Source organism: Phyllobates terribilis, unplaced genomic scaffold, assembly GCF_046119375.1.
Source record: "Phyllobates terribilis strain yellow unplaced genomic scaffold, ASM4611937v1 Scaffold_9__5_contigs__length_417890890, whole genome shotgun sequence".
NCBI classification, from domain to species: domain Eukaryota; kingdom Metazoa; phylum Chordata; class Amphibia; order Anura; family Dendrobatidae; genus Phyllobates; species Phyllobates terribilis.
Genome location: NW_027362769.1, coordinates 117366969 through 117390839, shown reverse-complemented (window position 1 = coordinate 117390839; position 23871 = coordinate 117366969). Strand labels below are relative to the sequence as shown.

The 23871-nt window shown below is 46.8% G+C and overlaps 1 protein-coding gene across 1 annotated transcript in view; it reads right to left on the bottom strand.

Moving 5' to 3' along the window:
• LRP2 (LDL receptor related protein 2) overlaps positions 1 to 23871 on the bottom strand; it is a 345085-nt gene that overhangs the window by 128889 nt on the left and 192325 nt on the right. The window contains exons 20-25 of the mRNA XM_073646998.1: positions 10884 to 11021; positions 10411 to 10692; positions 9492 to 9731; positions 9015 to 9134; positions 8816 to 8932; positions 3427 to 3804 (exon numbers count right to left, since the gene is read on the bottom strand). Coding sequence (XP_073503099.1) covers positions 3427 to 3804; positions 8816 to 8932; positions 9015 to 9134; positions 9492 to 9731; positions 10411 to 10692; positions 10884 to 11021 — 1275 coding nt within the window. The remainder of the gene's footprint in view (positions 1 to 3426; positions 3805 to 8815; positions 8933 to 9014; positions 9135 to 9491; positions 9732 to 10410; positions 10693 to 10883; positions 11022 to 23871) is intronic.

The window sequence follows — 23871 nt, the reverse complement described above, 5'->3', positions numbered from 1 at the left end:
TGTCCGGGACAAGCATGCTCTTCTTCCCTCTTTACTAAATCAGGTACGCATTTTGGGTATTTTAAGTGTATTGAACGGTTTATTAATAATAATGTAAATAATATTGTATGTGCAGTTTCATAGCTATCTTATATGTGTATAATTTGAATGTATTATGACAATGTTATGATGTGGTATTGCACATAAAAAGTTAGGGTTTGAACATAGGAATAGGATCAGGAAATAGTTATTCATAGAAAGGGAATAGTTAATATACATAGGAGCTGCCTCAGCTTGGGAAGGGCGAGGGTAGATATAAGGGGAATGATTTCCTGGTTGAAGAGAGTTACATTGAGAGATAGTGACAGTGTTGATGAGTACAGATAAGATTGTTTGGAGTCAAGGCCAGAGGGCTGAAGAGCATGGGAGATATGGACAAAGAGAGAAAGCAGCATGAGAACGTCTGCGACATATTTCTGTGGTCCAACCCAGGACATCCGGGGCCTACGGCCCGAATTAGGTATGGAGGAGCCTGCCTTACTCCCTTCCCGCAAGGGGAAGGCGGCAGGGGAACAACGAACGGAAATTGGTCGGGACTCTGAAGAGCTGCGGAGCCGGGCGGAACATCATGTGGGCTAGAGGTTCCAGTAATGAGAGGGATAGAGCAGGCTGAAGAAACTGTTACCACTTTGACATATTGTGCTGTATCCATGACTAACACTGAGCGTGATCTGCTGAGTAAAGTTGAGCTCTTTAAAGAGGACAAAGTGTCTGCATCTGGATCCAGAATCGCAGAGCAAGCGGAGTCCTCGGGACCAAAAGAGAGTGTTATCCACTTTACACAGACCACATGACAGATGGAATATTATTTACTTGGGGGGTTCAAGGGTGTGGGAGAACAACAGCCCCTCGCCCATGACTACCGCCATGCGCACCTTACATATATAACCTCTAAAAATGAATTTTAGATACTTATTTCAAGCCATTCTTATTTCAGCAGTAATGCTTGTCATAAAGAGTACATAAGAAGTTAGAACTTAGGGAAAAGTTGACTTTTTGCTGGTAGAGGTATTGCCATTTTTTTACATTTAGGCTATGTGCCCACGTTGCGGAAATGAAGCAGAAAATTTCTGCTTCATTTCCGCATGTCCTCACCCGGAAAAACGCATGCGGAATTCCGCAAGCGTTTATCGCGTGTTTTTCACGCGTTTTCGACATGCGGAATTGCCTTGCGTTTTTTAGTGCATTGTATAAGGCAATTCCGCTTGCGGAAACGCAAAATTAACGAACATGCTGCGGATTTTTGAACGCAGCATAAACGCTGCGGAAAAATCCGCAGCATGGGCATAGAACTTGTGGATTCTCATTGGGGACCATGGGATGCGGATTACCAAGCGTTTTACAAGCGCATCCGCTGTGGAAAATCCGCAGCAAATACGCTTGTAATCCGCAACGTGGGCACGCAGCCTCAGTGGTAGCCATTTGTGGAAAAAGTGGTAACAATTAACCTCTCAGAAATGTATGACTGAAAAATAATAACACAAATCTCATAGCAAAGTAACACACAAGAGATATTTTGTCAAGAAACTAAGGCAAATGGAGACAACCAATCCTGTGGAACCTTTTCCAAAACTGGAAACCACAGCAAAAACTGAAGTAGGAGCCCTGATAGGGAAGTCTTGTTCAGTAATTATTTCATAGGATGCAAGCAAGGCTTAGAAAGTCATATATGGCACAAAAGCAAAACAAAACTGGGCTTTACTCACCCTCCCAGAGTCCAGTGCTGAGTCCTCTCCGCAGCTCCCGCTGTCCGTTGTTGTCTACTGCAATGATGCCATGTCGACAGCGCTGCAGCCGATCAGTGAGCTCAGCAGTTCTGCTTGATTTGATGTCACAAGTCGCTTAGAGTAACTAAATTCACTGATTGGCTGCAGGGCTGGTGACGTGACCTCATCACTGCAGAAAATAACAAACGCTGGAAGAAGCTGTGAAGACTCAGTCCTAGATCAGGGAAGAATGAGTAAAGCTCTGGTGTTTGGGTTCTTTTTTTAAACAAATTGCAGTCAGGGGATAGTGGTTTTACAAAATTGGAAAACCTCTTTAATTTATATATTATAGCATGCAAGTGCTAGCTGTGATAACAGATGTAGCCTGCACAAGATTAATATCTTAAAGAAAGGGTGGACCCTAATCTCAGACAACCCATTTATTGTGTGTTAAATCCCCTCTTTCTTAAAGTAATAGTAACCTGCCTTCATGTTTAAAGGGATTTTACCAAGATTGAAAGTTATGTCCTATCTATAGAATAGGGAATAACTGACTGATTACTGGTGGTCTGACCACAGGGACCTCTATAGATCTGGAGAAGGAGATTTTTTCAGAGTCCAATCTGAATGAAGTGGAGGTCAAGCATGCCCATGTCCGCTCCATTCATTGTCTATAGGACTGGCTGAACTCTGTTTTCTCTGGGAGTTCAATAGCCAATGAATGGAGCAGTGGTGGACATGATTGACCTCCGCTCCATGCAGATGGAACTTTGCAATTCTGTGGATTGGTGCGGGTTCCAGTGGTCAGACCCCCGAAATCAATGAGTTATCCCTCATCCCATATATAGGGGATAACTTTTAAGATAAGTAAAATCCCTTTAATCATAGATACATCACAAGACATTAGGGCTTAGTGCACGTAGATTTTGTCTACTATTTGTCATATATGTACAGTGGTCATAGTCTAGATGGATGCTGTGATATCTATCCATCATATGCCAACACTGTAAAAAAATAGACTTTTTTAAGGGGCTCCTTGTATAGAAAGTTGCAGTATGCTTTATTTTCCGATCCAATTAAACAAATATATACAAATCCATACTGGCCAGGCAGAGGACAAAGAACACTTTTTTGGCCTTAATCTGATGAAAACATTTAATTAGACACCGCAAGCTTTTTCCCCTGTATTTGTTTGGCAAAATGGACAGACATAGTGTGCTCTTAGCCTAAAAATCACATCAATCACAAGATAATAATCTGTAGAAATTTACGGTACCTGGTTGCGGCTCATCTGAAAATTTGCGATTTCAAAGAAAGAAAGAAAAAAGCAAGAAAAAAATTAAAAATCATGGGTGAATCATGCACATTTGATTAATTCACATTTGATTAATTTATTCTGATTACAAGAAGATAATTCTTAAATTATTTAGAAGAAATGCTGAAAAGATGCCTTAGATAACAACATCACTCCGTTCGGCTGACCATGGACAATAATCCAAGCAAGATTAAAGATCGTGTTGAGATGTAGAATGTATTATCAGCTCTCTTGTTAGATAAATTATAATTAACCCAGTGAAATATTTTCTTAGTGATTGAGGATTGTGGTGGCACATAAAGAAGAACCTTCAGAAAAATGAAAGAACATAAAACACAAGATTCAAGACATGAAGGGTAGACTTACTGCAGAGAGGAGACTCATCTGCCCCATTGGGACAGTCTTGCACGCTATCACATACTTTGCTGATGTTCACACATACGCTTAGGCCTGGACATTGCCACTGCCAGCTGGGACAGCGAAACGGTGGAGTTGGACAGTCTTTTTCATCACTCATGTCTCGACAGTCATTGTCGCCATCACAAATCCAGGAACGGTAGACACAGTTTCCATTGTCACATTGGAATTGGGAAGGAGGACATGTCCTAACCGGACAATTGTGGTGTTCATCAGAACCATCAACACAGTCTGGATGTCTATCACATTCCCAGTTCGAGGGGATACATGACCCATCTGACTGGCACTGGAATTCATGCTCGTGACACATCCCTGCTGGTCGTGTGGCTGAAATTATAGAAATAAAATGTAATTACAATGGAGTGCATAATTACTCCTGATCACCATCTCCTGTGACTCAGACCAATGGAAGATGCACCAAAGTCAAACCAGTTGAGTTACTGCAAAAAAATGACCTGACTCTGTATATGTCACATAGATGACTTACCACATAGGTAGACATGGGGCACGTATGGGTGATAATGTCATGTTAATATAACCTCACACTGAGACACAGGATGGTCCATCAGCCAGGTAAGTAACTTGTGGTCATCGAACGGGAGCCCAAAGAACGGCCTCCTACCTCCCGACATCCTCAACTCTCTTGTTTTGTTGGCTTGGTGTGATGTCACACGTGCGTCATGCAGCAACTATGACATCGCATGGGCCGGATAATCATAAAATGAGCCACAAATGCCGGGAGGTAGGAAACAGTTCTCAGCGCTCCCGTCTGATAGACACAAATTACTGACCTGGTCTCTGTACTGGTTCCTATGAATCAATTCGTACCAACTCTGAATGGGACCTCTTCACAACACATTCTTTTTGAGAAGACCACACCAAATATACTGAACATACTTTGCTTTCACGTTTATATACTCTAGAAATTGTCCTTCTCCTTTGAGAGATCCATATATGTATACAGTATATCAAGCCTTCAAAAGTTCTAAAAAAGTTAAAAACCAAAAACAAATGTTATAAAAAAAAAGTATATTCTGTTTTCTGCAAATCCAGCACTGACACTTCAGCCTGCACCTCCGCATCATTGTTTACAAGTGTCCGGCATGTGACCGCTGCAGCTAATCAGTAGCTACTGCAGTCATGTGCGGTACTTCTGGCATCACCACTCACAAATAAAAGCCATCAGGGCAGTACTAAAGCACTTGACTGCTGCGACCATTTGTCAAGTGTGACCATTTGCCAAGATCACATCAGAGCTGGATCTGTGAGAAGAAAAAAGAAGAGTATAGATTCTTTTTTTGCTTTCTAATACTTGCTGCTGTTTTTTTTTTTTACATTTGTAAAACTTTTTTGAGCTTCATGGCAAAAAGTCAAAGTGTATCTTTAGTATCAGTAGTATAAGGCACTCCGGAACATAGGGAAAGTGCCTGAGTAGGGTTGCCATCCTTGATAGATAAAGTAAGTAGAACTCAGCACTCAAATGGGATACGCAACAAGAGGGAAGTTTATTTACATTCCAAACAGTCCAAGATATCAAATTTGACATTTCGGTCCAACTTTGCCCTATGCCCTTGTTCTTTATCCACATTGAAGCAGTCACACTTCCTTTAGTGCTTCCTTCATATATAAATTCTCCACCCAACATAATCTGCCATGTTCTGATGAAGGTACATGTTGGACTGAAATGTCAAGTTTCTTATCTTGGACTGTTTGGATCGTAATTAAAACTTGACTCTTGTTTCATATTTTGTTTGAGTGTCAAGTTCTACTTACAAAAACTCAAAGGCTGCCCCTTCCCATAAACTGCCGTATTCTTCCAAAAATGCTGTCCCATGCAGACTGAAAGGGGGTTCCCTAAAAGTGTTTCCTCATGGATGATGCACCTCTAGGAACACCTTTTTAAAAAACTATTTTCATTAGAGTTTTGGTTTGTTGTCTTAAAGCGAATGTGTCATAGAAAATTATTCTGACCAATTGTTTAAATCAGTTTTAAATGTTTGCTTTTTTAATATATTCATTTTTCATATCTCTATCTTTATTAAAAAAAAATCAATCATCTTGCAATTTTCATACTGGCCTCCAGATTCCTTCTATTGGGCAGATAAACATTAAGCAGCAACAGCCTAACTCAGACCCTACTGAATTGCATTGATGTACTTTATAAGCATGCTCTCAACAGGGCAAGGTTATTGTGAAGGGAGGTGAGGAGGTGAACTGTGGCTATCACCTATTGCAAATGGTTGATCCTGTGTTATACACTGTATAAAGATATGTTATTCATCATGGTCTTCCTGCCTGTGATGATAATGAGACTGCTGAAAAGTGACCTGTACAGGACAGGAAGTAAATGAGACTGCTGAAAAGTGACCTGCACAGAACAGGAAGTAAATAAGACGACTGAAAAGTGACCTGTACAGAACAGGAAGTAAATGAGACTGCTGAAAAGTTACCTGTATAGAACCGGAAGTAAATGAGACTGCTGAAAGGTGACTGCTGAAAAGTGACCTGTACAGAACAGGAAATAAATGAGACTGCTGAAAAGTGACCTGTATAGAACAAGAAGTAAATGAGACTGCTGAAAAGTGACCTGTACAGAACAGGAAGTAAATGAGACTGCTGAAAAGTGACCTGTACAAAACAGGAAGTAAATGAGATTGCTGAAAAGTTACCTGTATAGAACAGGAAGTAAATGAGACTGCTGAAAAGTAACATGCACAGAACAGGAAGTAAATGAGACGGCTGAAAAGTGACCTGTACAGAACAGGAAGTAAATTAGACTGCTGAAAAGTTACCTGTATAGAACAGGAAGTAAATGAGACTGCTGAAAAGTGACTGCTGAAAAGTGACCTGTACAGAACAGGAAATAAATGAGACTGCTGAAAAGTGACCTGTATAGAACAGGAAGTAAATGAGACTGCTGAAAAGTGACCTGTACAGAACAGGAAGTAAATGAGACTGCTGAAAAGTGACCTGTATAGAACAGGAAGTAAATGAGACTGCTGAAAAGTGACCTGGACAAAACAGGAAGTAAATGAGATGGCTGAAAAGTGACCTGTACAAAACAGGAAGTAAATGAGACGGCTGAAAAGTGACCTGTACAGAACAGGAAGTAAATGAGACTGCTGAAAAGTTACCTGTATAGAACAGGAAGTAAATGAGACTGCTGAAAAGTAACATGCACAGAACAGGAAGTAAATGAGACGGCTGAAAAGTGACCTGTACAGAACAGGAAGTAAATTAGACTGCTGAAAAGTTACCTGTATAGAACAGGAAGTAAATGAGACTGCTGAAAAGTGGCTGCTGAAAACTGACCTGTACAGAACAGGAAATAAATGAGACTGCTGAAAAGTGACCTGTATAGAACAGGAAGTAAATGAGACTGCTGAAAAGTGACCTGTACAGAACAGGAAGTAAATGAGACTGCTGAAAAGTGACCTGTATAGAACAGGAAGTAAATGAGACTGCTGAAAAGTGACCTGGACAAAACAGGAAGTAAATGAGATGGCTGAAAAGTGACCTGTACAAAACAGGAAGTAAATGAGACGGCTGAAAAGTGACCTGTACAGAACAGGAAGTAAATTAGACTGCTGAAAAGTTACCTGTATAGAACAGGAAGTAAATGAGACTGCTGAAAAGTGACTGCTGAAAAGTGACCTGTACAGAACAGGAAATAAATGAGACTGCTGAAAAGTGACCTGTATAGAACAGGAAGTAACTGAGACTGCTGAAAAGTGACCTGTACAGAACAGGAAGTAAATGAGACTGCTGAAAAGTGACCTGTATAGAACAGGAAGTAAATGAGACTCCTGAAAAGTGACCTGGACAAAACAGGAAGTAAATGAGATGGCTGAAAAGTGACCTGTACAAAACAGGAAGTAAATGAGACGGCTGAAAAGTGACCTGTACAGAACAGGAAGTAAATGAGACTGCTGAAAAGTTACCTGTATAGAACAGGAAGTAAATGAGACTGCTGAAAAGTGACATGCACAGAACAGGAAATAAATAAGACGGCTGAAAAGTGACCTGGGCAAAACAGGAAGTAAATGAGACGGCTGAAAAGTGACCTGTACAGAACAGGAAGTAAATTAGACTGCTGAAAAGTTACCTGTACAGAACAGGAAGTAAATGAGACTGCTGAAAAGTGGCTGCTGAAAAGTGACCTGTATAGAACGTGAAGTAAATGAGACTGCTGAAAAGTGACCTGTATAGAACAGGAAGTAAATGAGACTGCTGAAAAGTGACCTGGACAAAACAGGAAGTAAATTAGATGGCTGAAAAGTGACCTGTACAAAACAGGAAGTAAATGAGATGGCTGAAAAGTGACCTGTACAGAACAGGAAGTAAATGAGACTGCTGAAAAGTTACCTGTATAGAACAGGAAGTAAATGAGACTGCTGAAAAGTGACTGCTGAAAAGTGACCTGTACAGAACAGGAAATAAATGAGACTGCTGAAAAGTGACCTGTATAGAACAGGAAGTAAATGAGACTGCTGAAAAGTGACCTGTACAGAACAGGAAATAAATGATACTGCTGAAAAGTGACCTGTATAGAACGGGAAGTAAATGAGACTGCTGAAAAGTGACCTGTACAGAACAAGAAATAAGTGAAACTGCTGAAAAGTGACCTGTATAGAACAGGAAGTAAATGAGACTGCTGAAAAGTGACCTGTACAGAACAGGAAGTAAATGAGACTGCTGAAAAGTGACCTGTACAGAACAGGAAGTAAATGAGACGGCTGAAAAGTGACCTGGACAAAACAGGAAGTAAATGAGACTGCTGAAAAGTGACCTATATAGAACAGGAAATAAATGAGACTGCTGAAAAGTGACTGCTGAAAAGTGACCTGTACAGAACAGGAAATAAATGAGACTGCTGAAAAGTGACCTGTACAGAACAGGAAGTAAATGAGACTGCTGAAGAGTGACCTGTACAGAGCAGGAAGTAAATGAGACGGCTGAAAAGTGACCTGTACAGAACAGGAAGTAAATGAGACTGCTGAAAAGTGACCTGTACAAAACAGGAAGTAAATGAGATGGCTGAAAAGTGACCTATACAGAACAGGAAGTAAATGAGACTGCTGAAAAGTGACCTGTACAGAACAGGAAGTATGATCCTAGTCTAAAGCTTAGTACCTGTGTGAAAATTGCAAGACTTCTAATTTCTTTTCTATAATGTAGTGATTGGAAAATTGAAAAAAAAAACTATTAAAAATAAAAAATAAAAATAATAATAATAATTAATACAATTCTGAAATAAAAATACATTCAATATAAAAACGTAATTTAAACAAAAGGTCATTTTATAGAGGTTTCATCTTGAATGTTTACGTTTACTTACGACAGCTTGTTTCATCAGAACGGTCGGTGCAGTCAAACACTCCGTCGCACTGGTAGTTGCTGCTGATACACTGCTTACCAGTTGCACATGCAAACTGTGAGGCTGTACAGTTGTAAACTAGTCAAAACCAAAATATAGTTAGTACGTAGAATATATATATTATGCTCGGCACAGAGCATTGAATATTGCTGGCACTTACTGCAGTCTTTTTCATCGGAACCGTCAATGCAATCTTTGTCACCGTCACACACATAAGATGGGTCGATGCAACGATGATCCGGACATTGAAACTGGCCTGGCTCACAGGTATTTGTGAAATCTTCAAACAAGAACACATTAGAAAAAAATTATGTATTAAACATCACAGGACTGTGACGACATAGAGCTCTGTATTATTGGCTTGAGAATCGTCAGTGTTTGTGAGTGTACAACTCCCCCCATCCTTCGTGAGACTGATCCAGATATACTGACCCTCTAATATTACTAAACTCTCTTAAGATCAGGTTCCCTCTCTTACAGGGGTAGTATGGATGGATTCTCACCAAGCTCTCTTGCTGGCGGGACCAGCACCTACTGGACATTAATGTCCATAAATAGGAATAACATAAATACAATAATGCAACTTCCCCAAGTATTTGCAAATAAAGCAACTAATAAAATAAAATCTCCTACTTACTGCAGTTTAATTCATCTGATCCGTCTCCACAATCATTATCTGTGTCACAGAGCCATATCCTAGGAATGCAATGGTTGTTATTACAGGTATATGAGGTGGCAGGACATGACCGAGGACCTTGAGTTGGACAATTTTGTTCATCGCTCCCATCAAGACAGTCATTGTGCTTATCACAGCGCCAGTTCTGGGGAATGCATTGGCCATTGTGGCATGTGAATGCTCTGAAGGAACAGGTAGCGTCTGCAAGAAAACATAAGCATGGGCTGATAAATGCCATAACATTCATGTATAAGGACAGAAATTACTGTACTTCATCATGAAATTTGAAATCTCTGGGAGAACAATGTGATCGGTAGGACAAAATCAGACATGTGCGATCGACATCTCTTCTGATGATCAGTCTTTAGGCGCAGCCATACACATTAGGCTAATGTTGGCTGAACCTGCCGATATCGACAGGTTGTAATGTGTGTGGGGGTGCTGACCGACTGATCACCTGGAGAGATGTCGATCGAACATGTCCAATTTCGACTGCCGATCGCATTGTTCTCCTAGAGATAAGCCGATGGTCAACATGTTAGTCGGCAGCATTCTTAAAGAGAACACAGGAGCGCTCGGCCGAGCAAGTACTCGTGTAAAAGAGTGTCAGCTGAATTGGCTGTTGACTGAACGATCCGCAGAAGTATCGCTCGGCCGACAGCCATATAATTTGTATGGTGGACTTTAGTGGTAGAAATTGCTAAATTTTTTAAATAAAGAGATGGTGATAAGAAAAAATGGAAAAAACATTATCAAAAATGTTTAAAACATATATTTAACATAAAAACCTCATAAAAACCTATTCCTTTTAATGAAGTTCTTCTGATTCAAGGGATAACTTAAATTACTTCTCAAATTTAATAGTATCAGCAATACTTACTTTGGGATCCGCAACCCTGTTCGTCGCTATTGTCGTGACAGTCATCGACACCATCGCAGCGGTAATGACCTGGTACACACTTGCCATTTGCACAGGCAAATGAGTAAAGACCACATTGCATTGTTGGGGGTTCATTAGATGGATCTTCCACACAAGTGACTTGATCAGGTCGGAGCCTCATCCCATAGGGGCAGCCACAAACCCTTTGGTAATTGGGCACCGGGAAACAAAAGTGACTGCAATCTCCATTTGGATTTGTTGGACGGTTGCACTGATTTGACCCTGGAAATAAATATTGCAATGCATGCATCAAATGAAATATCTATAGAAATAAGGTTAAAGATCAAGTTCAGGCTAAAGTATTAGAAAGTCACTGAAGAATGATATATCTACTACAAGCCTATGTAAAAAACACGGTTTATCTAAGAAAATGGTAACAAGTTCTGTTCGCATTCTTAACATATTTGACATACCTATCTGAATGCCGGCATCAAACGATTTCACGTGTGCAACATTATTGATTCCTCTACGAATGATTGTCATCTCTCCACCATCATATTTCCGGATTCGGACTATGGCCTGCAGCCTCCAGTCAGTTATGTATGCATAGGCTGGATAAGAAATAAGAATTGTATATCATTCATACAATATAAGATGTAGCAAAAAGAAGATGGAAAAAAAATAACACGTAAAAGTGAATAAATCCCTTCATACATATCCTGAGTAGAGATGAGCGTTGTTCTACTCGAACTGTTCGCCAATCTCAAATTCGAGCTGTTTTGGGCGGTGTTCGAGCCGTTCGGCGAACACGAACAATTTGAGAAAAATTCGGCTGTTCGAGGTTATGTTCGATAACTGTTCGTGCACCAAAATCATAACTGGATTTTTTCTCAGTAATGATGAAAATTAATGTTAATACGCAGTTTGAGTGTACAGCGGGGCGGGGGGAGGGGCAGGGGATGGATCTCTGCAGGAACAATGAAGATCTCCATTTTTTTTTCTCTTTCCCGCATTTGCAGTGGGGAGGTGCAATCTGTCAGCCTATCAGCAGCGCACACACGGAGCGAAGTGCTTTTTTTCACACAAGCAAGGGCATGTGTCATTGGCAGTGTATGTCACATGTCCTTGCCCTATAAGACCAAGCCATTTTCCCCGTCGCCACCATTTTCTCACTGCTGCAGCTGCGTGTTAGACGGCACCGCTGTTGCTGTGTGCGCTATACCTTGTTAATTTCAAGCCAATTTTCGCACAAATATACAGATAGCTTGGGAGTAGGGAATAGTTGTGATTGCAGTCCTTTTAAGGACTAGGTTACAGCATTTCCTACGACTTTTATCAGGGAGGTCTGTGCTCTTAAATAGATAGGTTGTGGGAGTAAAGACTAATTGTAATTGGAGTCCTTTTCAGGACTAGGTTACATGAGTTCCTATCAGTTTTTGCCAGGCAGGTCTGTGCCAGTGCTGTGCAAGTTTTTTTCACAGCATTTGGCTGAATCTAGCAAAGCTAATCCTTTTTGGCCTATTGCAGAGTGTGTTAGTCAGTGGAGTAGCCTATCTGTGTTGCAAGATATAACACCTGAGTATAGAATACCAATTTTTTTACTGCACCTAGTGAAGTAAAATCTTTTGGGCATAGCATCATTCTATTAGTCCATCTATACTGACCTCCATCAGGTTGCAAACTGAATATAATTTTTTTCTGCATCTAGCTCTGAAAAAATATTTGGCCTTCTAGCAGTGTGTGGGACTTGGTCTATTAGTCCATCTATACTGACCTCCATCAGGTTGCAAATTAAAAATAATTTTTTTCTTCATTTAGCTCTGAAAAAATATTTGGGCTTCTAGCAGTGTGTGGGACTTGTTCTATTAGTCCTTCTATACTGACCTCCAGCAGGTTGCAAATTGAATATAATTTTTTTCTGCATCTAGCTCTGAAAAAATAGTTGGGCTTCTAGCGGTGTGTGGGACTTGGTCTATTAGTCCATCTATACTGACCTCCATCAGGTTGCAAATTAAAAATAATTTTTTTCTGCATCTAGCTCTGAAAAAATATTTGGGCTTCTAGCAGTGTGTGGGACTTGGTCTATTAGTCCATCTATACTGACCTCCATCAGGTTGCAAATTAAAAATAATTTTTATCTGCATCTACAGTACCTCTGAAAAAATATTTGGGCTTCTAGCAGTGTGTGGGACTATTTGTATTAGTCCATCTATACTGACCTCCATCAGGTTGCAAATTCAAAATAATTTTTTTCTGCATCTAACCCAGCCAATAGTTTTGGCCTAATACCACAGTTTGGCCACTCAGCTCTGCTCGGTTACCATCCATTGTTTTTTTGTGCAAATGTGGCACCCCAGGGGTCTGGTTTCCACAGTAATGTAATGTTATGTCTGAGAGCAGGTGGGAGGTCCTTTGGTCAGGGATCCTATGCATGCCACACCTCCTGCCCAGTCTTGGGAGGGGAAGAACTTCCCCTATAAAAACCCGGGGCTGAAGCAGGGTTAGTGAGTCAAGGAGAGTAGAGACAAGAAACAGCAGAAGCGATACTACTACGAGTCAGGGGCTGGCAGCTGCAGAGCTCGCCCTGACTGAGAAGCTTTCTTACCGGACCCGGCGTCCGAGGCTGTGGGGACTAACTCTTACCCAGCAGCAGAAGCCGACCGGCAGGGGATTTCAGGTCCTCAGGCCCAGAAACCCGAAGGCACGGTCACACGCGTGGGACCAGCACCGCCATCGTGGAGCGGAAGCCATTAGAAGGCCCCGAGTCACCGGCCATACGGGTGAGCACCACACGGTACACTCAGGGACGTGGGCTACTTATATCCGCTTCTAGCAAGGTAGCCAGAAGAGTACAGTCAGTTTGGGAGGCCTACAACTCCGCCTGGTCAGGGGAGATCCCATCTGCTCAAGGACTGACCAGGCCCCGTTCACTAGCAAGTACTCCGGGAGGGTCTATCGTTGTTACCAGTAAAGACCCTGAATTACACCGCACCGTCTCTGAGTGGTTCCTGCTACCCCCATCATCCACATCTGCTGCCCTGAGGCCATACCCCTCCTGTTGGGGGTTATACCATCTACGCTGCACCCTCCATCCACCGGCCTCAGCGGACTGTCCTGCAGCGGCAGCTCCATAGCTGCATTCAACGGGTGGCGTAGTCGTCCTACATCTACCGCTGTTACATCGCCGCTCAGTTTGACTCCCTGGGCACGGACCGGGTCACCGCCACAAGACTACAACCCTCAAGAGATCCGGCTCCGGGTAAGCCCCCGTGCGCGAGACGCTGCGCGACACAGCAGGCCCAGGGGCGCGTCAACTTTGGCGTAGTCGGCAGGATTTCGTGCCCGCAACCACCGGGTACTGCGTGCCTGAAAAAGAGACTTTTCAAACTTACCTGTGGTGAAGATTCCCGCCATCCGGCGCCATCTTCAGCCGTCTTCCCGCCATCCGTGGAGTTTTCCCGCCATTGGACGCCATCTTGAGGACGCCGCGCGGGAAGAAGAGGGGCGTGGACTCCGAAAGCGCGCGAGAACTGAAGCCCCGCCTCACGTCCGGACGTTGCGTAAGGTCCTGGAAGGAGCCCAGCAGACGCCGACGTCACAGGAGCGCGACGGAAGGTCCTCAACCCTGACGATCCACTGCGGAGCCGCGGCCCACGGAAGAGGATCATCGCAAGGTAGGCCACGGTCCACTAGGGGGGAGGAAGATGTCGGATACGGAGGAGAGCTTCACTGCCTCAACCCCCGCCAGCGCTACCGCTGCTGCAGTTATGCCCTTCACCATGCCCTATATCCCGGGAGCAGCTTGGCTACCCCAGTACTCAGGGGAGTCACATACCCTGCATGACTTTAGAGAAAAGCTGGATAGCCTCTTCCAGGTGTACCCCCTCACAGAAGAGCAAAAAGTGAGCATCCTGGTGGCCCAACTAACCGGGGCAGCCAAAAGGGAAGTAAAATCCTGGCCACCTGGGAGGAAGACTGTCGCAGGGATACTAACCCGGCTGAAGGACACCTTTGATACCCGCACCTCAGCCGAGATTAAGCTTAGATTCTACGGGTGCAAGCAGCGAGCGCATGAGAGTATAAGGGACTATGCACTAAACCTACAAGAGGCCCTGAGGGCCATTAAGCAGACCGACCCTGATGGAGTGGGAAACGAGGACAGGCTGTTGACCGAACAGTTTATAGAGGGACTCTATTGTAATACCCACCGAACCCAGTTGCGGGCAATGGCCTTACAGGATCCCCATCTGGGCTTTGCACAGTTCAAGGACAGAGCCATCCGGGTGCTCCGAGAACCGGCACCGGGTGGCGTTGTGACCCACAAGCGCCCTGCTATCACTTACCACCAGGAGGCGGCGCCCTTGTCGGCAGGGCCTGTGGGAGCTGATGCGCAGGCTTTGGACAATGACCCGGCTCCAGACCTACACCATCAGGTCCAAGAGCTAGCTAAGAGCGTTGCTGCGCTAACCCGAACTGTGCAGTCTTTACAGGCTTCCACCCCAGGGAAGATCCAGCTGGCATCCGGACCGGAGGACATCCCGTGGCGTCGACCAAGGAGGACCCCACCGGCCAGAGGAAGACCCAGTGACCGATACAGCGAGGACGGACGACCCATCTGCCGCCGCTGCAATCAACCTGGACATATGGCAAGGTACTGTTCTTTAAACGGGCACAACCTGGGGTAGAGGGCCAACCCCCAGGAAAAAGATCACCAGGCCCATCGAACTGGCGCGACAGATATGTGGGAGGACGTCCAGTCTTGCCTGTGGTACTGGATGGCATTCCCATGAGTGCCCTACTGGACACCGGGTCACAGGTCACCACCATCCCGTACGTACTCTTTAAGCAGTACTGGAATGACTCGGATATTACCCGCTACCCTGACGACGACTTGAGTATCATCGCCAGCAATGGCCAGCCCGTGCCACAGATCGGATTTAAAGAGGTGACCATCAAAATCGGTAGAGTCGAACTGGCAGCACAGGGACTGATCATTGTAGATATTGACAAACATGAGAGTCACCCAAAAATAACTCTAGGAACTAATGTAATTGAAAATTGTCTTGCAGAGGTGATTTTCCTTTTACAGCAGGTTGCCAAGAACGCCAGCTCCGGCGAGCAGCGGGTGCTCCAGAAAGAGATCCGGGCACTGATGCGACGGCAACAGGTGGAACTCTCCGGCGGTGAGATTGGTAGCGTAAGAATGTGTGACCCTTTTCCTATTGCCATGCCCCCAAAAAGTGAAATGATGATTTGGTGCCGGGCAGCTATTGGTCTGAGAGGTAGAGATTACCAGGCAATGGTAGAACCAGTTTACTCGGACAGTAGGCCCACCATTTTGACAGCACGGGGGGTGGTTGATGTACGCCATGGGAGGGTGCCCGTTCGCATAATAAATATCGGGGAGAGGGAAGTGTACCTGCCCCGGTATGCCACGCTAGCCAAATTATATACCATTAACCAAAATTCTATACAATCTGTGGAACCCTTGCCTCCATCTCACCCGGAGGAAGGTAACGGCTCTAAGAAAAACATGGAGGACTGGTGTCAGCAACTACATCTGGGTACTGACTCCACTCCCGCACACCAGAAACAAGGAGTCTATCGGGTGGTTCAGGAGTACGAGAGAGTGTTCAGTAAACACCCGTTAGACTTCGGGCGAGTCAAGGGGGTAGAACACCACATCCCCACGGGAGACCATCCTCCTATAAAAGAGAGGTATCGACCCGTACCCCCTGCCCACTACCAACACGCCAAGGGGATGCTTAGAGACATGAAGGAGGCTGGGGTGATCAGGGATAGCTGTAGCCCCTGGGCAGCTCCACTAGTCTTAGTCAGAAAAAAAAGACAACACCATGAGGATGTGTGTAGATTACCGGAAAATCAACCGTATCACACACAAGGATGCGTACCCCTTACCAAGGATAGAGGAGTCATTGGCTGCTTTAAGATCTGCTAACTTCTTCTCTACCTTGGATCTCACTAGCGGGTACTGGCAGGTTCCTGTAGCAGAGGCGGACCGGGAGAAGACCGCATTCACCACCCTGATGGGACTTAGCGAGTTCACCTGCATGCCGTTCGGACTCTGCAACGCACCAGGAACCTTCCAACGACTAATGGAGTGTTGTCTGGGCCACAGAAACTTCGAGACGGTCCTGTTGTACCTGGACGATGTCATCGTATATTCCAAGACGTATGAGGACCACCTGAAACACCTGGCGGAAGTGTTCGAGGCTCTGGCGAGTTACGGCCTAAAGGTGAAACCCTCCAAGTGTCACCTCCTGAAACCAAAGGTGCAGTACCTGGGACACGTGGTGAGCGCTGACGGAGTGGCTCCCGACCCTGATAAGATCACCGCAATTAAGGAATGGCCAAGCCCCTCCAGCGTAAAAGAAGTGCGGCAGTTCCTCGGGTTGGTAGGCTACTACCGAAGGTTTATTCCCGGTTTCACCAAAAAGGCAGCACCTATGCAGGACCTCCTGATAGGCCAGTCCCGGAAGGCCAAGAACCAGAAGCCGCCCTTCAAATGGGAGGAGCTGGAAGAAGAGTCCTTCCGCCAGCTGAAGATGGCCCTCACGGGGGACGAAATCCTGGCGTACCCGGATTATAGCCAGCCCTTTATCCTCTACACCGATGCCAGTAACATCGGGCTAGGAGCCGTACTGTCCCAGATCCAGCAGGGGAAGGAACGAGTAATCGCCTACGCCAGCCGAAAACTGCGACCCACCGAAAGGAACCCCGAGAATTACAGCTCATTTAAGCTAGAGTTCCTGGCCGTAGTATGGGCAGTCACCGAGCGCTTTAAGCATTACCTCGCTTCTTCCCGGTTCACCGTGTACACGGATAACAACCCGTTGACACACCTGGACACGGCAAGACTCGGTGCCCTGGAGCAGAGGTGGATGGCCCGTCTGTCCAACTACGAGTTCACAATCAAATACCGGGCCGGACGCTCCAATACCAACGCGGATGCCCTGTCCAGGATGCCCAACCTGCCGGACGAAGGAGAAGATCCGGAGGGACTGGAAGAAGTTGAACTCCCTGCATTCCACCGTCATGGGACTATCCAGTATTCCCACCGGGTAAGGAGTAAGCAGGCTGTTACGTTGAACCCCTTACCTCACTACAACTGGGCGGAAACGCAAGACAGCGACCCTGCCGTCCGACTGGTGAAGGAGATGCTGACTCGCCCGGAGGCTTGCCTTGAACCAGACGCTCCGGAGGAAGCCAAACAACTATGGGCAGAGAAGAGTCGACTGTTCCTTTACAAGGGGAAGTTGTGCCGCAGAATGGTTAACTCCCGGACGCATGAACTACTCTGGCAAGTAGTGGTGCCACGGAGGGACGCAGCCATGGTGATGGAGGCATACCACGACGGAGCTGGACACTTCGGGTGGAAGAAGCTGGAGTTCCTGCTGCGCGAGCGATTCCACTGGGTAGGCATGAGGGGAACCATTGAGAAGTGGTGCAGAGACTGTGGCCCGTGCAACCTGAGAAGGAAGGACCGCGCCAGCCAGAAGACTCCCCTGCAGTCCATCGTCACCCGGCAACCGTTGGAACTGGTAGCCTTGGATCATGTAAAACTGACCCCAAGCAGAAGTGGCTACGTCTACGCGTTAACCATCGTGGATCATTACTCCCGGTTTCTGGTTGTCGTCCCCGTCAAGGACTTAACGGCTCAAACAGCAGCTAGAGCCTTCCAGCAGCACTTTTGCCGTCCACACGGGTACCCGGACCAAGTGCTGACGGACCAGGGACCTGCCTTTGAAGCGGAGGTCTTCCATGAATTCTGCAATCTGTATGGCTGCCGGAAGATAAGGACGACACCCTACCATCCGCAAACTAATGGACTTTGTGAGAAAATGAACCAGGTGGTAATGGATCTTCTAAAAACGTTGCCCCTGGAAGAACGCAATCTGTGGCCTGAGAAGTTGCCCGATCTGGTGGACCTATACAACCACATCCCGGTAGGTTCCACCAACTGTACCCCGGCTTACCTAATGAGGGCAAGACCTGGTAAGTTACCTGTTGACCTGGAAATGGGAGTCCTGACACCCGAGGACACTTCACCAGAAACAGACTGGGACACAGAGAGGCAGCAGCAGTACCAGAGAGTACAGGAGAGCGTGGAGCGAAGTCTCTGTCAGGCTAGGGAAAGACAAGAGAAAACTTACAACCAGTATGCTCCCGCTGTTCCCCTGGTACCCGGAGAGCAGGTCTTGAAGAGGAAGAGACGGCTCCACAAGTTGGACGACCAGTGGGAGAAGGACCCGTACACCGTACTGCCCTCAAGCCACGAGAACCCGAAGGTTTGTACCATCAGTAAAGACGGAGGGGAAACCACAGCCATTGTATCCCGGGACCACCTGAAGAAGTGTCCTGAACAACTGAGGAACCCTGAAGAGGAACAAGAAGACCATCGACCCGTAGAGGAAAGGGAAGATATGGTTAGTACTGTGCTCGGGGACTTCCCTCGGTCTTGGACTCAAGTCAATGGTGCAGTTGTGGTACCCGTACTCATCTTCCTCCAACCAGCATCCCAAGCACCTACGGAGCAACAGGTAGAGCTGGAAGAACAGCCGGTCCAGGAGGCAGAAGACTCCACACAAGCAGAACAGGAGGATCAACCCTCTGCTTATAGTGAGCCTGCCGTACCCCTAGTGAGACAAAGAGCCGGTAGACAGCTGCCCAGTTTACCCTTGACAGCCCCTACACCCTGTAGTTCAGGGCCAGACAGTCAGCTCCGTAGGTCCACTAGAGCCACTAGAGGCCAGTTACCCGCACGCTGGAGGATTTGAAGTGTATAAATTGTTTTATTTATGTTTATCTGTGTATTGTTGCTTGTGTATAATTTTGTGTTTCCAGTTATTTTTAGGAATCCTTGGTGGATTTACCGGGAATCCTTGTACATAGTTGGAGCGTAACCCAGGATGGACTAGAGACTGTTAAGGACTCGGGGTAGGACAGACCCCTACCTGGTTACGTCTCCCTGTTTTGGTGAAATGGACACCTTGCTTTCTTCAAAGACTGCACCCGGTTACGGACATGCCGTAACCATCTTTATATGTTTTTCTTATTGTATTATTATTGTTTTTACCTTGTTATGTTTTTCTAAAAACTGTTTAGTCCCGGAGTACTAAATTTCACTAGGGGGGAATGTGGCACCCCAGGGGTCTGGTTTCCACAGTAATGTAATGTTATGTCTGAGAGCAGGTGGGAGGTCCTTTGGTCAGGGATCCTGTGCATGCCACACCTCCTGCCCAGTCTTGGGAGGGGAAGAACTTCCCCTATAAAAACCCGGGGCTGAAGCAGGGTTAGTGAGTCAAGGAGAGTAGAGACAAGAAACAGCAGAAGAGATACTACTACGAGTCAGGGGCTGGCAGCTGCAGAGCTCGCCCTGACTGAGAAGCTTTCTTACCGGACCCGGCGTCCGAGGCTGTGGGGACTAACTCTTACCCAGCAGCAGAAGCCGACCGGCAGGGGATTTCAGGTCCTCAGGCCCAGAAACCCGAAGGCACGGTCACACGCGTGGGACCAGCACCGCCATCGTGGAGCGGAAGCCATTAGAAGGCCCCGAGTCACCGGCCATACGGGTGAGCACCACACGGTACACTCAGGGACGTGGGCTACTTATATCCGCTTCTAGCAAGGTAGCCAGAAGAGTACAGTCAGTTTTGGAGGCCTACAACTCCGCCTGGCCAGGGGAGATCCCATCTGCTCAAGGACTGACCAGGCCCCGTTCACTAGCAAGTACTCCGGGAGGGTCTATCGTTGTTACCAGTAAAGACCCTGAATTACACCGCACCGTCTCTGAGTGGTTCCTGCTACCCCCATCATCCACATCTGCTGCCCTGAGGCCATACTCCTCCCGTTGGGGGTTATACCATCTACGCTGCACCATCCATCCACCGGCCTCAGCGGACTGTCCTGCAGCGGCAGCTCCATAGCTGCATTCAACGGGTGGCGTAGTCGTCCTACATCTACCGCTGTTACATCGCCGCTCAGTTTGACTCCCTGGGCACGGACCGGGTCACCGCCACGAGACTACAACCCTCAAGAGATCCGGCTCCGGGTAAGCCCCCGTGCGCGAGACGCTGCGCGACACAGCAGGCCCAGGGGCGCGTCACAAACAACTCCAGAGTTGTGAATTAGTTAACCACCAAAATGAGTGGAAAAAGGCCTGCTGATGGTGGAAAGGGGAATAGGCGTGTTGGGAAGGGGAAAAAAGGTTGTGTCCGTGGGGTAGGTGTTAAAGCAACAGTAACATCTGCAGAAGAAAGACCATCTTCCAGCCAAACTAAAATGTCTACTTCTTTTAGCGGACAATGTGATAAGATCCCTTTCTTACGGCCACGCCAATCGCTACAAATTCTAGATGAGGCACAAAAACAGCAGGTGCTTCAACGGATATCAAGTGCTCCTTTAAGTGGGCTCTCCTCCACATCAACTTCAACATCACAAATACTCCAGTCCTCAAAGGTGTCACCCAAATCGCACTTGCTTCCTCACAGCTCCCAAATCTCCAGCTGCCCGTCTGAGTATGAGGTAGAACAGATGGTTGAGTCTGCAGAGCTGTTTACTCATACTATAGCCTGGGAATCAGAGGTCGACTCCAGCGCTTCTGTGAATCCAGACGAGGAAATGATCTGCACTGATGCCCAGAATCTTTATGAGTCGGATCCAGGACCAGACGCAGAAGGTTCTGACCATAATGTAGACCCTCATTCCCAAACTGTAACTCCTGTTGGTGGAGACAATGAGGAAGACGATGATAAGACTCAAATACCTGATTGGAGTGACAACTTTAGTTTTTTGTCAGGGCAGGAACAGGTTGGCTCTGAGGACGACGGGTGTGATAACGCACAGGGTGATGATGATGAGGTCGGAGATCCCACTTACTGTCAACCCACAGTCAGCCAAGAGATGAGGTCAGCAGAGGAGGTGGAGGAAGATGCTAGTGACGACGAGGTCAGGTTGCGCCTTCCTGGACAGAGACGTAGTACTGGAAGCACGTCAACAACTGCATCCTCAAACACAACTCTGCCTCTCACCACAAGTCGTGGTGGCTCTTCAGGTCGCATGGGTGCTAAGCCTTGCATAGCCTGGGCATTTTTTCAGATTGATAAAGATGACCCAACTCGTGTTATCTGTAACATTTGTCAGCAAAAGCTAAGTAGAGGCCAAAAAATACATAGTTTGAGTACTTCATGCATGAACCGGCACATGGACATGAAGCATAAGTTGCAGTGGGAAGCTCAGTGTGCTACAATGCGGCCTAGCCGGCCGGGCCAACCACCGTCTGCCATATCTTGTGCATCCGCGGCCTCTTCATCCTCTGTGACTGGGGGGACAGCAGTCACACCTGTTTTGGGGCGCAGACCTGCCACCTCTTTACCCGCAACAGCCAGCGTGATTGGCAGGTCATCATTTTCTTTGGAGGTGGTAACACCAGCTGGTGTTGAGCGCTGTCCGACATCGATAGCACCACCTTTGGATCAAGGCAACCTAACATGTCCGCCTGCATCTTCCTCACAGACCGGCAGTTTGCCGGGGACACCCTTATCAACCCCGTCTAAGCACAATAGCCAGCCCTCGGTCCCTCAGATGTGGACAAGTAAAAGACCATTTCCTCCTAGCCATGAGAAAGCTAAGAGGTTGAATTTCACCATCTGCAAGCTCTTGGCTACAGAAATGCTGCCTTTCCACCTGGTGGACACAGAGGATTTTCGAGACCTTATGTCCGTCGCAGTGCCCCAGTACCAGATGCCCAGTCGGCACTACTTCTCAAAGAAAGGTGTGCCTGCGCTCCACCAGCATGTCGCACACAACATCACCGCTTCTTTGAGAAACTCTGTGTGTGACAGGGTGCATTTCACCACAGACACTTGGACGAGTAGGCATGGACAGGGGCGTTACATGTCGCTGACTGGGCACTGGGTAACTATGGTGACAGCAGGACAAGGGGCTGCTGTCCAAGTCTTGCCGTGCCCACGAGTTGTGCGTCAATCCTCTTTATGTCAAAGTTCCTCCACTGCTTCTGCCTCCTCAACCTCCTCTCGGTCTTCCACCTGCACCCAAAGCCTGTCTGGTCATGCCACAAGCTTTCTAACTGTGCAGAAGGGATCCTGCACACCTCCTTACTATGCTGGCAGTAGGGCTCAACGTCATCAGGCGGTTTTTACATTGAAATGTCTGGGAAATGTGAGTCACACAGCTGAGGAGTTATGGTCAGCTCTGGAGAACCAATTTCATGAATGGTTGTCTCCACTGGACCTGAAACCAGGGAAGGCCGTGTGCGACAATGCTGCAAACCTGGGTGCGGCCCTTCGCCGGGGCAATGTCACACACGTGCCTTGTATGGCTCACGTGTTGAACCTGGTTGTCCAGCAATTTTTAGCCCACTATCCCAGACTAGATGGCCTTCTGCAGAGGGCACGGTCGCTGTGTGCTCACTTCTGCCGTTCGCATCCCGCAGCTCAGCGACTTACATCTCTACAGAAGTCGTTGGGCCTGCCACTTCACCGGCTAAAATGCGATGTGCCTACCCGGTGGAATTCAACTCTGCACATGTTGCAGCGACTGTGGCAGCACCGACAAGCCCTGGTGCAATACGTTCTGACGTATAGCCTGGGCCAACGAGATTCAGAGGTGGGGCAAATCACGCTGGAGGAGTGGTCTCAGATCAGGGACCTATGCACCCTTCTGCACAGTTTTGAAATGGCGACGAAGATGTTTAGTGCTGACGATGCCATTATCAGCATGACTATTCCGGTGATTTACATGCTGGAGCACATGTTAAACAGAATTCGGAGTCAGGTGGTGGCACAAGAGGAGGTGGAGGAAGTAGAGGAGGAGGAGTTGTATGCGGAAGGGCTAACATCTGCAAGGTCCAGACGGTCGGCAGCACCAAGGCGGCAGGCATGTGAGGGTGGGGGAGATGGTTTTACCAGGGCGCATGGTAGCAGCCAAACTAGTGAGGAAGGTGCAGGAGCCCAGGAAGAAGTGGAGGACGAACTGATGGAAGACTCATCAGATGAGGGAGACCTTGATCACATTTCTGTTGTGCGAGGTTGGGGGGAGAGGACAGAGGAAGGAAGCATGATTGTTACCTCGCCACCAACACAACAGGGACTTGGTGCTCCTGGATGCGCAACACACATGAGTGCCTTCTTGCTGCACTACCTGCAACATGACCCTCGAATTGTGAGAATTAGAAATAATCCTGACTACTGGGTTGCCACACTGTTAGATCCCCGGTACAAAAGTAAATTTGCAGAAATTATTCCTGCCATAGAAAGGGATGCACGCATGCAGGAGTATCAGCAGAGACTGTTGCAGAATCTTACATGTGCTTTTCCACAAAATACCAGTGGTGCACGTAGTGAATCTCACAGTTCCAACTTGCCAACCGTGGAACCGTCAAGTGTTCAGCACTCAAACCATAACAGAACCACAGTATCT